The 15,421-nt window shown below is 42.4% G+C and overlaps 1 protein-coding gene across 2 annotated transcripts; it reads left to right on the top strand.

Moving 5' to 3' along the window:
* The first annotated feature begins 1,303 nt into the window (after positions 1 to 1,303).
* fam20a (FAM20A golgi associated secretory pathway pseudokinase) lies at positions 1,304 to 14,613 on the top strand. 2 transcript variants are annotated; one of them, XM_023820544.2, is made up of 11 exons: positions 1,304 to 1,809; positions 3,953 to 4,146; positions 4,885 to 4,935; positions 6,560 to 6,638; positions 6,777 to 6,869; positions 9,521 to 9,636; positions 10,026 to 10,206; positions 11,466 to 11,575; positions 11,736 to 11,817; positions 11,914 to 11,973; positions 12,296 to 14,613. In XM_023820544.2, exons 1-11 carry the CDS (start codon positions 1,406 to 1,408, stop codon positions 12,555 to 12,557), a joined length of 1,632 nt encoding a protein of 543 aa, XP_023676312.2. In that variant the 5' UTR covers positions 1,304 to 1,405; the 3' UTR covers positions 12,558 to 14,613. The 2 variants fall into 2 exon arrangements, with proteins under 2 accessions (XP_023676312.2, XP_023676321.2); XM_023820553.2 differs by having other exon boundaries at positions 11,736 to 11,825; positions 12,296 to 12,435.
* The last annotated feature ends 808 nt before the right edge of the window (positions 14,614 to 15,421 follow it).

The raw sequence follows: 15,421 nt of genomic DNA on the forward strand, positions 1-15,421 counted from the left end.
GGGATAGCTTAGAACCCCGTTTAAAGGATATGTAAGAATTAATATGACTTTTGACTTTTGATATTCTGTCTTTGGTTCCAGCAGGCTTTTAACACGGAACAGATTGTGGTGACTGTGTGCTTGTTTTAAAATATGTTGCAGCATTTAAAAGGTGGAAAATAAAAAAAAAACTAAGGGATTACAAGGACAACAACCTGAATTCCTTATCAGAAACTGTTGCAATAATAAAGCACACATTCTTTCTGGTACAATGTTTACGAGGGGATGTCATGATAACCTTAAGGTAAAAATGACCTGTCACATAGATAGCAAATGTGTTCACTCAGAAAATGTTGTTAAATACAGAGAGTGTACACTGTACTTTTATGTCTAAGATACTGCTATGCAGAAAGGATTATTTTTTGCTAGCAAGGACCTCAAGAAGATTTATTGCAACAGGATGTCCAACTGAATTATGTTTCATAATATACCTATTAATGGGGAAATTCAAAAGGCTCTAGGTTAAAAAAAAAAAAAACAGTTATTACTGAAAAATGATTCCTCATTAAAGGCAAAACTGCATTCCTTACTCAAAACATTCACTGCTTAGGTTGTTTCCAACTGATATTATTCAGAATTGGCCCCTACCTGCTCCAAAGCTATGTCAGTTTTTTTAAATAATCTACAACTGCAATGCCTGTACATCAAAAGAACATGGTTGGTGAAAATAGTTAAAGTCCATATGCATTCAATCATTAATTGTATATTAATTTATTATGCTAACAAATTTTAATGTTAAGAAATCTTAGGGTTGTTTCTTGTACAACTGTGAGACTTGCTAAAAATAGTAATGATCTAGTTAGGCATTTTTGGAATACTGAGTTAGCCTGTATTTAATGCACCTTGGTACTTCTACCCCACACAAGTCCAACTAAAAGCTCTAAAAACACACTCTGCTCCAACACATGCTTTTGCTCAACACGCCCAAATACAGCAGTGAATGTTCCAAAATACCATAGTAACACCACAGACGGAGGCTAGGAAACAGCAAAGCTATTTCTCATCCTCTGTCTAGAAACACTGACAACCCACTGAGCACGGGATAGTTTCTGAAACCCGCGAAAGATGAAGCTGTAATCTATACCAGGAAATGTGAAGTGTGATATTTACAGGTAAGAAATGAAGACTGAGGAGGGGTGAAGAGTTTGTGGGCCGTCCCTCTCTCGCCGCTGGCTCGTAGCGCGTCTGGGGGCTGTGTCTACGGGGAAGTGGGAAGGTGCATCTGGAGTAGTGCCGGGGGGGGGGGGGGGGGGCGGGTGCTGCCTCTGTCGGTTCAGTCTGGCAGCACCGCAGCAGCAGCGCTCCACGCCAGATCGGGAGGAATGCGAACGGGGGAGACGCGGCCAGACGACTCTCGGCACCGACCATGTGGATGAGAAGAGACAGGCAGCTGATGGCCGTCACCCTGGCCACTGTCTTCGCGGCCGATGTCTACTTTGTGCTCTTACCCAGGCTGCGGGAGAGATACGCCTTGGACGCGCAGGGATGCCCGTGCCTGGAAGTGACTGGAGGCAACAGCAGCCGTGCCGACGTTCCCGCGACCCCATGGCTGTCCAACGCCTCCATGCCGCCGGCCAACACGCCGGAAGCACTGGGGGTCACGTCCATCTCCTCGGAGACCGGAGGCGAGGAACGGGCACCCAAGCTGGAGAGGCTTTTCACCCATCCTCTCTACAACTTTCAAAGCCCTAATCTTGGAGAAGAAGGTGTCCTGCTGCAGCCAGAGGAGCTAATGAGCCACTACAGGAGGAAGGTGTCTCGCTGGGAAAGGTAAGAGCAGCAGGTTCCTTCCACACCTCTCCAACATCGAAGCCATCGTTCAGGAGTCACTGCGACAATATAACGTAATTAAATAATGACTATGTCCTAATATAAACAGAAAATACTACACGGTTCCATTGTTTTTCTTTTATTTCGCTTTTGCTTGGTTAATCTGTGGCCATTTTGGCCAGATCTCCTGGAAAAAAAAACCAAAATTTTTTACTTCAAGAGAATAATTTGAAAATATAGAAGTTAAATTTAACAATGTTCAAAATATACATAGAAGTACTTTTGAGGTCTATTACAATCATTTTCAAGAATGTGAAGGTGAGGACCAGTTTTATAACACTGTAACAAGGCTAGAATCTCCTCCAATAAGCTGCACGCAAGATTTGTTTGTGAGATCTGGACTTTGTAGAGCCATAACTGTTTGTGAAGGTCAGTGACTGCTGGTGGAGTTTATCCCTTATTTTGCCGCGATCCTGTTGTATCCTGTATCGATGGAGAGCAGGGAGATCAGCACATAGGACAGGGCCCTTCAGAGCAGACCAGCTTCCGTGTAGATCAGTATCCCTTCCCGTACAGGTATCCAGAAGATTCTCTCAGAAACAGTTTACCATCTGCTGCCCTTCAGATCCCAGTATGTCTCTATTACAACATGTATTGCGGGGCACAAGAGCATAATATTTCATATCAGCCATAACCTTGTTACAGATTTAAATAAGGGTTACATGCTATAATAATTTCCCTTTCAACTAACTTACATTTATATAATTAAACATGGCAACATGGCCAGGTAGATTATTGTGCGAGAGTTAAAGAATAGCAAAGAGTTAATATAATCCGAGTATCAGTCAACTTATAATTAGGCTGGATATGCACCTGAAATTTAAGGTATCTTACAGTAGTATAAAATAGCACATAATCTACTGGAAGCATAGGTTTTACTGTAATGATAATGAAGAGGAAAATTATGCTCTCATGGTTAAATTCGCGCACACAGTCGGTGCCCCCGGGGAGGAACGCTGCCAACTGTCGCAACAGCTTATTAAAATGACGAGAACATCGGGCTGAACTGGCTAAAAAGTCCTGCAACTCAGCTGTTGTCACATTAATGCAGAAGAATCACTCGCGTTACAGAGCCACGTGGGGCCGATAGCGGGCAGGTGGGCCACTCGGATGTCCGGCATAGCCCTCCTCTGGCCAGCCCCCCCACTCTGCCTGTCTGCTCGGCTTCACTGAGGAGACACCTAAAGTAGGCCGCACCGCACAGCCCTCCCTCTGGTCTGTGGCCTGCGGTGAAAAGCCCTGATTGCCTGGCCTGAGCGGCGATGAGGGGCTGCGGTAAGGAGCACAAGAGCACCTCACGTGTCCTTCCTCCCCAAAACCACCAGCAGGGATGGAGAAATGATAGCCACGGCCAGCCGGTAGATCAACAAACACTGCTACGAAAAAAAAACTCTGGTACATGTGGCCCTTGGACTGCTGATTTCAGTGTTTATGTAACACACCGAAACACCCGTGCAGTGCAGTGCAGTGCTGGCAGAGAGGGGAAGCTTTTACAGGGGAAAACAAGCTCGGTGAGACCATCCTGTTTACACTCATGCGTGGGCTCCGGCCTGGAGCGCTGCCATCTTAAAAATGCCTTTCATCGAAAAATAATCGATGATCGACTGGTCCAGTTTTTTGATTTTCTCGTTTACTTCGCTGAGATGTAGCATTTGTCACAAGCAGCAGGTCAGCGGGCGGGGAAGGGGGGAGTGGCGACGTCTTGCCGAATTTGCGTCGCATTCACGTCCGCAGCTCTTGAATGCGATGGCCCATTTGTGCCAGAGAACCCTAGCATTTGGTGACTCACCTTTCTTTTAAATATCACTGGCCGTCTTTAATGAGCCGCTTGTAAGTGCCGGTCTGCGGTTCATCGGCACGCCTCCGGTGATAACTACAGGTGACATATAATTAAGACGCCATTTTCACCAGGGTGGCTGTTGACGGATTTAGCAAGCCGCCTCAGTGTGGGCTGTTACTCAACAAACTTCAAGTGGCAAACAGCAAATGTACATAGCAGAGGAACTGTGGAGGTAAACGTTCAACACAGAGAACCTTAAGAAAACTGAACATGCATTGTTTTATATTTTCCTCCCCTATTCAGACATCAGAGATACTACAATGAAGCTGCCGCAGCCTCCAACATCTCTTTACTCAGACATGAGGTTACATTTGACCCAGAAGCTAGCTGGCTCAAGTTCCATTTGGGGATTAACCGCTATGCCCTGTATGCCCGTGATGAACCCAGCATTGACCAGCTGCTCCAGGACATGCACAGTGCTGCTATAATTGGTGCAGGTATGTCAGCATGGTTATCAGGAGGCAAACGCATCAATGAGCGGTGAATCATGTCAGAGGAGACGGATCAGATTTACCATTTGTTTGAGCATGCAAAACTACAAAACTTGAAATTTAAACGTGAAAAAATGGAGTGGACTCTAAAAGGAGCCTTGGAGAACCTTAATACAGATGTAGTGTTCTTAGGTAAGCCTAATTACATAAAGGCACTGGGAAAACAGAACGTACAAAGGCTCTTTAACATCACTATTGGGATATGCAACTGAGCAGCAAACTGTCTCATAGGTCTTAGGACATGAAGTCAAGAAATAGTGCTGTAATACCATAAATACAAAGGGCTAGTATGGAGTAAATAAGCACATAATCTTAGATTGAACAGCATTTGATCAAAGAGATTAAACAGGAATAATAAAAATGAAAAAGACTGATAGTTTGCAAATACAGAGAGGGATCATAATCGGAAACACTCTCATGTAGAACATGTAGGAAAGTAAAAAGGTACCAGTCAATAAAAGATATCTTGCGAATGAGAAGAGAACTAGCGGTGAATAGAAAGTATTTTGTTAGCAGACAATCGTAGGAAAGCTAGCAGATGGCAAAGCCCAGGAGGAGGTGCACTAAACCGTGGCTTTGTGGTTGCAATTTGTCTAGCCTTTCAGATAAACATTTGCATAAATGATGTAGAGTGACCGTTCTGTATTTAAAAATACATAATAAACACGTCAATTTGATTTACAGATTACACACAGGATGAGAAAGCTCTCAGAGGAGTATGTGACTGCTCGCAAGGTGAGTTAGTTACCACACTTTCAACTTCATGAATTTACATTTCATTTAGTTCTTTCAGTTCATTTATTCTGCAGACACTTTTGTCCAAAGCAACATATATCCAGCTCTACTACAGGGACTTTGGCCTATTGATAAAAGTAACAAAAGCATGAAAACAGACACAAAATCAATAATGGCACTAGGTCTTGTGCAACATTTCTTTCTATGTGAACTATGGAAATCTTATCCTTCGCATGGTAGTAAAAAACAGACATATTACGATGTACCAAGTGAAGCGTGCCAATAAAGACACAGTGCGGCAATTTAGGATACACAAATAACCCCATAAATTTTTCTAACTCACTCTGCTTAGCAATCACAGCATCCCACTATATGAGGCTTGAGCCTCTTGCTGATGTGGTTAAGACTGCTGCCTTTAGTGTGGGAGAACAAGATTGGCATCTGTTTCGCTTCAGAATGAAATTTCTTATGTTTGCCTGGTCTGTCCTAGAGTACGCCGTAACTCTGGGGGGGACACTATTCAGTCTACAAACCTTACTACACGGACCTTGACCTCTTGGTGACACATTGGTCATTGGCACTGGAGATCAGGCATAGATGTTCACCATGACTTTCCCAAGATATGTTGAAAACACAGATCAGTGCATGAAATCAGATGTCAGGCTTATGGAAAAATCACCTTCTTTCTCAAATGCTTTCAGGCCCATAAATGGTTATAATTCTTAATTCTTTTGAGGTTTTCTGGACTCACCATAGCCCATATCCTGGAGGCAGTCACAAATCACTCGTTGACTTTAAAGGGCAGAAATATTTCTGCTTGATAACCGTGTAACAACATGCTGTATTTTGTAACTCTTCTCTCCATGGGCTGGAAAGCGGGTCATCAGCCCTACTAACACAGTCCGCTCCTGTCCCCCAGGAGACAATAATCTCATCATGTACAAAAAGCAACACGCGAGCGCCAATCACACAGAGCCGAGTGTCCATGAGAGCATTCCAGGATTTGTAGCCCCAACACCGCATTCACTCAAACAAAGTCTGTTCCAAACCACAGCTACCTTAAATGCTGCCAAGTGCAAAAAAAAACAAGGAAAAAAAAACTAAACTTTGTTCCCTCCCAGTTCTTCTCAGTTTTTGTGAATTTCATACAAATGCAGAATATCCCCTCAGGAAAACTCAGGAACAACGTGCTTCATGTTTCGCAGGTTCTTTGTGTCTACTTGGTGTATAATTTTCTTTTAAAATGCCACTAAGTCTATAAAGAATTGAACCAAGAGAAGTCAAAAATAAACCAGCCTGGAGGTGAGGGCTGTACAGAAGATATTCTATACGACAATACCAGACAAATTAAGAGACACTTCTTTAACACAAGCAGTTACATAAAAATAACTGCATTCAAATTATCATCCAAAATGCAAACTGCAAGCTTTAACTGAATGTGTTCTGCCTGATTTCTTTTTCCTAGAATCCCAAAAGTGCAGGGATCTGAGGTATTGATAATCTCGGTTGTATATTTAAATATTGAACAAATAAGACATAGGTTTGTCCAGTTTGACTATTCATTCTACCTATTGTAAATGGTAACGTGTGATTCTCAGATGTGTTTTATCTTAACAAACTCTAGTGGTGAAGCCAAGTGGTCACCATCTGAAGCTGGCCTTGAAACTGCAGGACTTTGGCAAGGCCATGTTTAAGCCAATGAGGTGAGACTTATCGCTGGAGTGGAACACCAGGGAAGCTCATTGCTGGGGAGGCGTCTTGGTGGTTAGAGAATGTTGACTGAGCATCAGCACTGGCAGTGTCATTCTGGTCGGGCTTTTTCTAACCCTGTTTCACTTCAGGCAAGCGAGGGAGCAGGAAACACCCGAAGACTTCTTTTATTTTGTTGACTTGCAGAGACACAATGCTGAAATAGCCGCCTTCCACCTGGACAGGTGAGTGCGGCAGCGACACAGCTTGGAGATCCTGTAGTTAGTGACTGTCTGCTCTGACTTTACTTGAGGGGGCACAAATAACTTAGTAACTCAGTCACTAATTAAATACAATAACTTTGCATTGTGCTTCATATCATATTCTCTACTTTTTATATTTCAATATTCATCTGCATCTGCTTTCCCTCTCAGTTTATATTTACTGATAGTGTATTGCACAGATTTGCAATCATTGCACAATTTTATTCAATTCCATTTCTACTTACTCTATTTTTCTTGATTTATGGTCCATGATGTCTGTAAATGTATGTTACAATACTGCTAAAACAAATTCCTAGTACAGGCAGTTGTACCTGGCCAGTATAGTGAATTCTGAATAATCATGAATAAATATAGTTCCTTCCTGAAATACATGAACCATTAGGATTGATAAATGATGAACAAACATGGTATAAGTAGATAACTAACACTTTGTTTCTGGTTAACTAATACATTAAGTAAGAGTGTACTACTACATTAGTAGTGTCCCCTGAAGAAAAGTGTTGCCAACTGTTCTTAACTGTGCGCAGCTGTGAGTTTTCCATGATGTGATCCTGTTATTAATTATTGCTGTCATAAGCCCTGCCCCAGTCCTTAAGTGAGTAATATCTTCTTTAGTAACCCACATATCCATTTCCAACTGCTTATCTAGTTCAGGATCCTGGCTCAGGGGTTCCTGGAGCCTATTCCAATCAGCAAAGTCCACAATGCTGGGAAACGCCCGATGGGGCCCAATGGCAAGCCTACACAATATTGAGAGAACATGCAAACACAGCACTCTTTGGGGATGTCAGGCAATGTGCTGCCCCCTTCAGCAGTAGTAATTTTGTACGTAGTAAGATCTACTGGAAAAGGTTGGCTGTACAGTAGCCCCTTCACATTTACACATTTGACACTCGCCGTTTTGGTTATTCCCAAACTGACCGTGAACAATTAAACAGGAATATTTCTGAGGCTTGCAGAAACTCGCAGGTGACGCGTAAGCCAAAAACAATACTAAAATGGTTTGGATCACATAAAATCAAATATAAATATTAGTACTACATAATATTTGTTAGTGTAAGTCCTTGCTATATCTGTGAATGTTGAGGGGTTACTGTGTTCAGCTCTTTCCATTAAAAGTAATCATTCACAGTACATCTACTTTTTCCTTATACAAGCTTATTTGGGAGTTCACACTGGTGACTCACGTGCTTTATGGACTGTCATCTCAAAAGAAGACAACTCTGTATTACCATTAATTGTTCAGTTATAATCATAAACTTTTCACATGGTTTTTCTTAAAAGGAGATGCCGTACACATACAGTGATTCCTTTCAGGGATCTAATTATCCATTTAATTACGTTTTGTCAGTAACATTCATTGCACCAGCAAGGCTTTAGCAAGTCTTCTCAGAAACATCAGACTTGGGCAACTGTGCAACGCCCATGTTTCGACACATTAGCCTTGCTTAGCTAACAAGCCTTTCATTTCATCAGAGCTGCTTCATCGTCTAGGATTTACACACTCATCCCTCTGCTTGCTCTGACGTGTGTCACACATTAGCCACATGGTAGGGGGTCCGTGCAATAAAACAACAACAAACAATCCCAACACACAAGAACAAAGTGTGTATGTAAAATCTATTCACCAACAGAGAGACAACTTTAATATTACCAAATTCTATTTTCAAACAGCAAGTATGTTAACTGGGTTGGTAAAAGGGATTAGATATGGTGAGTAGGTCTTGTTCCTGAATTTCAGTGGAAGGTGTCTAATCCCAGTGTTTGGTAAAATCAGGTTTAATTGCAGGTGAGCCATGCCAAGCTTTCAGGAACATTCATTAAAGCTCAGTGTGATTATTGTTATTGAGACAGAGTTGAGTGGGGTGCTACAGTGGGGCATCCGGCATGAGTCAGACCGGCAAACTTCAGCTTATACGCCTGTGCCGTGTCCTTAACAACCATACTTTAAATAAAATTAAGCAAAAAAAAAAAGACCAAAACGCAAAGTGTAATGAATATGGCCAATAGACTCTAAATCCTAGTGCAAATCCTGGTGCGAAATAGTGTGGTTGGTGATCTAATGATGAACTCACCCTCTGTGGCTTGCTTTATGAAGGTTTTTCCACAAAACATTTCAGGGTGGTTGCGACAGGACTAGAAGTCGCAATTAATCACTTCAGAAAATCAGTTAATGTCAGAAATCTGTCTTGGCATGGTTCATGATTCATAGTTCACAGTTCACAGCCAGAGACAGCAGGCTGCTGTGGTCTTTCATCTTTCCATGACAGAATAATCGTGAGGCAGCCAGGGAAAGCCAGAAGGTTTCCACAATGACATTTGTGGTTAGAATAATTACAATTGACAGCAGAGATGAGTGTCATCTTGTTATTGAGCATGTAATTAACATTGCTAAAGAGACGTTTCTCATAATCATGTATAAGGCTTCTTCTTTATAAAACATAAAATTTTATAGAGAAAATTAAAACAAAACCCGCAACACAAAACACACACACACACACACAAATAATAAAATGCAAGGAAAGATAAAAAAAAAAGGCTTTCATCATATGCTTTATTGTGCATTCCATCCTACCTTATCTTTGGAAGATAACACAAAATTTCTCTGACAGAATATTAGATTTTCGGAGAGTGCCCCCTGTGGCTGGGAGGTTGATCAACGTCACCAAGGAAATCCTGTACACTACACACAATGAAGAATTGAAAAGTGTCTTCTTCACCTCTCCAGGTGAGAGTCCAAAAGTTCAGCTGAGCAGTGATGTCAGTCAATTTAAGTCTGACATTGATAACTCAACTTATCAGATACATTACAACACTTTATACGGGCATACTTGCTGGTAGAACAGTACTTCCTGTAGGACTTTATCAGAAAGCTGTAAAAACTGGACTCCACAAAGGCTGTTCTGGAAATGCAGGTATAGTTGGCTCATCATTGCAGCAGGCTGAAAATCACAAACTTCTGGGGTTAGAGGCCTTACCAGCTGCTGTAGCTGCTGTAAACGAAGACAGTGACATGACTAATGTGTGGCAGTTTCAGAGAATCCTTTGGGCGGGGGCATTGTAAAAGCCATAGTGTGAGGGTTTGACCTTGACTTTCCATTGCCTACCTTCCTGCAGCGAACAACACATGTTTCTTCGCCAAGTGTTTGTACATGTGCAAGACAGAATACGCGGTGTGTGGGAGCCCCGACGCTCTGGAGGGCTCCATGTCGGCCTACTTGCCTAGCCTAAGCATCGCCCCGCGCCTCGCCATCCCAAACCCGTGGACTCGCTCCTATACTTTCACTGGGAAAGAAGAGTAAGATGGTCCTCAAGCCACCCACTAAATGCCACATGCTATCACACAGCCGCCCGCTAAATGCCACATACTATCACACAGCCACCCGCTAAATGCCACATACTATCACACAGCCACCCGCTAAATGCCACATACTATCACACAGCCACCCGCTAAATGCCACATACTATCACACAGCCACCCGCTAAATATCACATATAATCACACAGCTACCCGCTAAATGCCACATACTATCACACAGCCACCCGCTAAATGCCACATACTATCACACAGCCGCCCGCTAAATGCCACATACTATCACACAGCCACCCGCTAAATGCCACATACTACCACACAGCTGCCCGCTAAATATCACATACAATCACACAGCCGCTCGCTAAATGCCACGTACTATCACACAGCTGCCCGCTAAATATCACATACAATCACACAGACGCTCGCTAAATGCCACATACTATCACATAGCTGCCCGCTAAATGCCACATTATAGCACACAGCTACCCGCTATATGCCACGTTCTATCAGACAGCCGCCCGCTAAATGCCACATACTACCACACAGCCACCCGCTAAATGCCACATACTATCACACAGCCGCCCGCTAAATGCCACGTACTACCACACAGCCGCCCGCTAAATGCCACGTACTATCACACAGCCGCCCGCTAAATGCCACGTACTACCACACAGCCGCCCGCTAAATGCCACGTACTATCACACAGCCGCCCGCTAAATGCCACGTACTACCACACAGCCGCCCGCTAAATGCCACATGCTATCACACAGCCGCCCGCTAAATGCCACGTACTACCACACAGCCGCCCGCTAAATGCCACGTACTATCACACAGCCGCCCGCTAAATGCCACATACTATCACACAGCCGCCCGCTAAATGCCACATACTAACACACAGCTGCCCGCTAAATATCACATACAATCACACAGCCGCTCGCTAAATGCCACATACTATCACATAGCTGCCCGCTAAATGCCACATTATAGCACACAGCTACCCGCTATATGCCACGTTCTATCAGACAGCCGCCCGCTAAATGCCACGTACTATCACACAGCCGCCCGCTAAATGCCACATACTATCACACAGCCGCCCGCTAAATGCCACATACTACCACACAGCCATCACACCTGTCTCCTAAAGTACCTGCTAGACCTATGTGTGTCTGTGAAACTGTGCATATAGATCTATGAAAAAAGCATTTTTTACCTATAAAGTAATGCATCACTCTCTGCTCTTACAGATGGGAAGTAAATCCATTCTTCTGTGACTCTATTAAGCAGCTCTATCCATACAACTCTGGGAACAGACTACTTAATATCATAGATATGGCTATATTTGACTTCCTCATAGGTAATATGAGATTACATAGCAAATATTATATAATATTTTATATATACTGTTTCTTTTCCACTAAATAGATGCCCAGGTGCTATGGAAAATATACATATATATTATATATTTTATAGAATATAGAACACACATTATATATTATTTATATTTTTTTTCTCAGGAAATATGGACCGACACCACTATGAAATCTTCACCAAGTTCGGAGATGACAGCTTACTTCTCCACATTGACAACGCCAGGGGGTGCGTAGGTAACAGCAGTGGTTGTTGCACAATGCTGCGCAGGGCGTTTCCTTGGCGCTCTGTCCAGATACACCTCTGCCTCGCCTCTTTCCGCAGGTTTGGGAAACATTCCCACGACGAAATGTCAATACTGGCCCCACTGACGCAGTGCTGCATGTGAGTATACGAGGTGTGGGTCAGCTTGCTGATTGGGGCCAAACAGCTGCTGTTCATGCACCCAAGACACGCTGACCTAGATTCCTGGATCTGCTGCTCGATGCAGAAAGCTCGCCTACATGACACTGTGAAAAATTTACTTAACATCATTAATATAAACTGAAATTAGCCTGGCATGCAAATCATTTGCCGACTGAAAACAATTCACCTAGAAAAGTTTGTTACACTTACGGCTCCACATCATGATGTGATTAAGCCAATGCCTACCACGTTGCCTGAAAGGTTGATTTCACAGTGAACGCCGATTTCTGTGCCGTGGCAGAATCAAAAGGTCGACCCTGCAGCGTCTGAGGCTGCTGTCCGAGGACGACTACCGGCTCAGCGATGTCATGAGGGAGTCTTTGGGCCGGGATGCCTTGCTGTCCATCCTCACGGAGCCGCACCTGCAGGCCCTGGATCGGCGACTGCGGCGCATCCTCCAAGCCGTACGGACCTGCATCAGGAAGCTGGGCGAGACGCAGGTGGTGGCTGTCGACTTTGTGGAGTCGCACGGGGGGACCGTCACCCCCAGTGACATGAGGTAGCACAGGGATCCTGCAGAGGGGGTGACGTGATCCCTGACAGAGAGAAGGTGTACGAAGCACTGGATAACTTAAGACATTGACTCTTATGCACACTTTTTCCTCACAAGCTGATCTGCTAATGCTCCTCTTACTAATTCACTCGATAAGGAAAATAAACATGCATTTTATTTACTGGACATATCTTTACGAAGTCTGTGGTTGCCTGGGGTGTGCATCCCTATCATTTGTATATGAAAGTGTGTAAAAATTTACCGAATTTATGAAAAAGTAAATTATTTTTCCCAGAATGTGGAGTGAAAAATAGAATATATTTTTTTCATTTTTTTTGCAACAAGCTTTTGTCAGTAGTAACTTATATTTCAACTGAGAGAGAGAATTGACCCGAGGCTCCTGAAGACCAGGAAATCGCACTCCTTTTCCATTTCGAAATGTAAAGTGAAAATCTTACAGGTTTTGAGTCAACAGTGCTGTTTCATTATTTGTTCTTAAAGGAATTGTCTTTTACAGTCTTTACGTGTTAATCTCAGACGTTTACATGTATGTTAACCTTGGACATTTACACGTATGTTAACCTCCCATCGCCCAAATGTGTCGGCATTCTAGAAAAGGTAGGCTACTGAGCGACATGGCTGATGGAAAATTAGTAAAAATAAGACAAAAGCTGCATTTATTATAAAAGCTAAGAAGTGTTATTTTCTAAAATATCTGGAACCTAAAAACGTCATTTAGTTTAATTGACATCTCTGTATTACTCATGGTGTGTGATTATGTGTTTGTATGCGACCTGTAACGTTCTGGTATCCAGTTCTGGGTGTACCCTGCCCTGTTTGTACTGGACTTGCTGCAGCCCAGCATTGGATAAACAGTTGTAGAAAATCGATCAATGGATGGATGACAGAGAGCAAATTCATAGCGCTTTTCCTCCAACAAAGAATTGGTTCCTTTCTGGTTGGCAAACCAGTTCAGTTTGGAACCAGATGCCCAACCAGGAACCAGATGGCATTTCCACCAATTTACATTGAGTTTACATTGACCTCTGTGCAGAGGTGTAAAGTTCATGTATTCATACTTCGTCACTATACTTATACTTTTTTTGAATTTGTATAACACTTGAGTATTTTAAGTTGTTGCAACTTTTACTTTCACTTCACTACATTTCTGAGCCAAAAACTTTTTACTTGAGTATAGGGCTGCAAAAGTAAAATGTGAATCAAGATTTTTTTTTCACAGAATAGAGATTGCTATTTTCTTTCAACAATATATTTCTCTTTTTATTATTATTATTATTATTAGTAGTAGTATTATATTTAGCATTGAGATATGCAGACATGCACAGTATTTTCGTTAACATACTGATATTGCCGGCCGATGTTTAGGCCCAAAGTCTATCAGTATTCAAAGTTCGCAGCACCAGAACTAAAGACACAACCACTGAAATAATGGAGATGATTACACGGGGCGATTTTCCATAGTGGACGACGAGGGATATTGTCGGGTTAGTGAGAGGTCTCAAACTACCAGCCTGTGACATGTTTATAATCCATTATCAGGGTTAAGGCTATTACTCTAATCATTTACTTGAGTAACAGTTTGGTGTGGTGTGTGTACTTTTACTAAAGTAAGAAAGGTGAGTAAATTTTCCACCACTGCCTCTATGTGTTGCTCCTGTAGATCAAATGGTACACGGCCACTCATGATGTCATCAAGGTTCCTGTTTAGGATCTATTTCTTGGTTCTCAACAGAAACCTGGTTTTATTTTGGGGGAAACGTGCAGAACCATTCAAAAATAGGTTTGCGAACTGGAACGGAACCGGTTCTCTATTGGTGGAAAAGCACTATCAGAGAGTTCCAATTGAATAGAAAATTGCCATTAGCGTGTGCAATGAAAGCTCAGAACTACATTCCTAAGTGTGTGTGTATATACATACATACACAAACACAACTCTTCTGAGCCTCTTATTGGTTCACATAACTTAGTAAGATATGTCTGAGGGGATATAAGTGATATTCCATCTGTAGGAAAGTGTCACCAATAAAACAATCTGCAGCCTGAAAGGTTTACGGCCTTATTTTCGAGACAGGCTGTAATACCCCAGATCCCCTGTCTCATCAAGACAGAACTCAGTTTCCTTTGCTAAACAAAACCTTCTCCCTATGAACACAGCAGTTTTAATAAGCCCTATACCTATTCTGAAATACAACTGCTCGAAAGCACTTAAAGTCGTCTGTAAACAAGCGCAGGAAACTAATTATTACTCTGAAGGCAACATAATGCACAGGAGTGAAGGAAATTATCAGAACATGTACACCGAAATATAGCTTGAATATCTAGGCTGAAGTATTGTAGGTACTTTCGTGAAAGAAAATAAGCAGAACCACTGTTTTGAACACAGCATTTGTAAATCAATGCTCAAACATCTAAAGCCCTGTAGACTAAAACAGCTGCTCTGGCAAATGCAGTATAGCCATTTGGTACAGGCCATATTGCTCACAAATAAAACCCCGTGCCGTTTCCAGTTTTTTGTGGGTTATTAAATCGCCCTGGACAGCTTGGAAAGTTAACCGCACTGTGTTCAGTTTTATGATGAAGGTAAAAAAAAAAAAAATCGTATTATTCTACTTGAAGCTGATTTGCATAAAGCTACCAATCTGAAATCTGAGAGGAAACATTTTCCCTGACACCAAACATCCTTGTTCTGAAGAGTTATAAGCTGTTCTACACTGACCTCTAGTGTGTGAGGTGAAAAATGCACTTACAGTTCAATAGCGACCAAATAATAAAAAGTTTTGAATACTTAATAGCTTACAAACATTATTGTATTTAAGTGTGGTAAATTAACATGTAATTTATTTAAAATTAATA

Source organism: Paramormyrops kingsleyae, chromosome 5, assembly GCF_048594095.1.
Source record: "Paramormyrops kingsleyae isolate MSU_618 chromosome 5, PKINGS_0.4, whole genome shotgun sequence".
Lineage (NCBI taxonomy): Eukaryota > Metazoa > Chordata > Actinopteri > Osteoglossiformes > Mormyridae > Paramormyrops > Paramormyrops kingsleyae.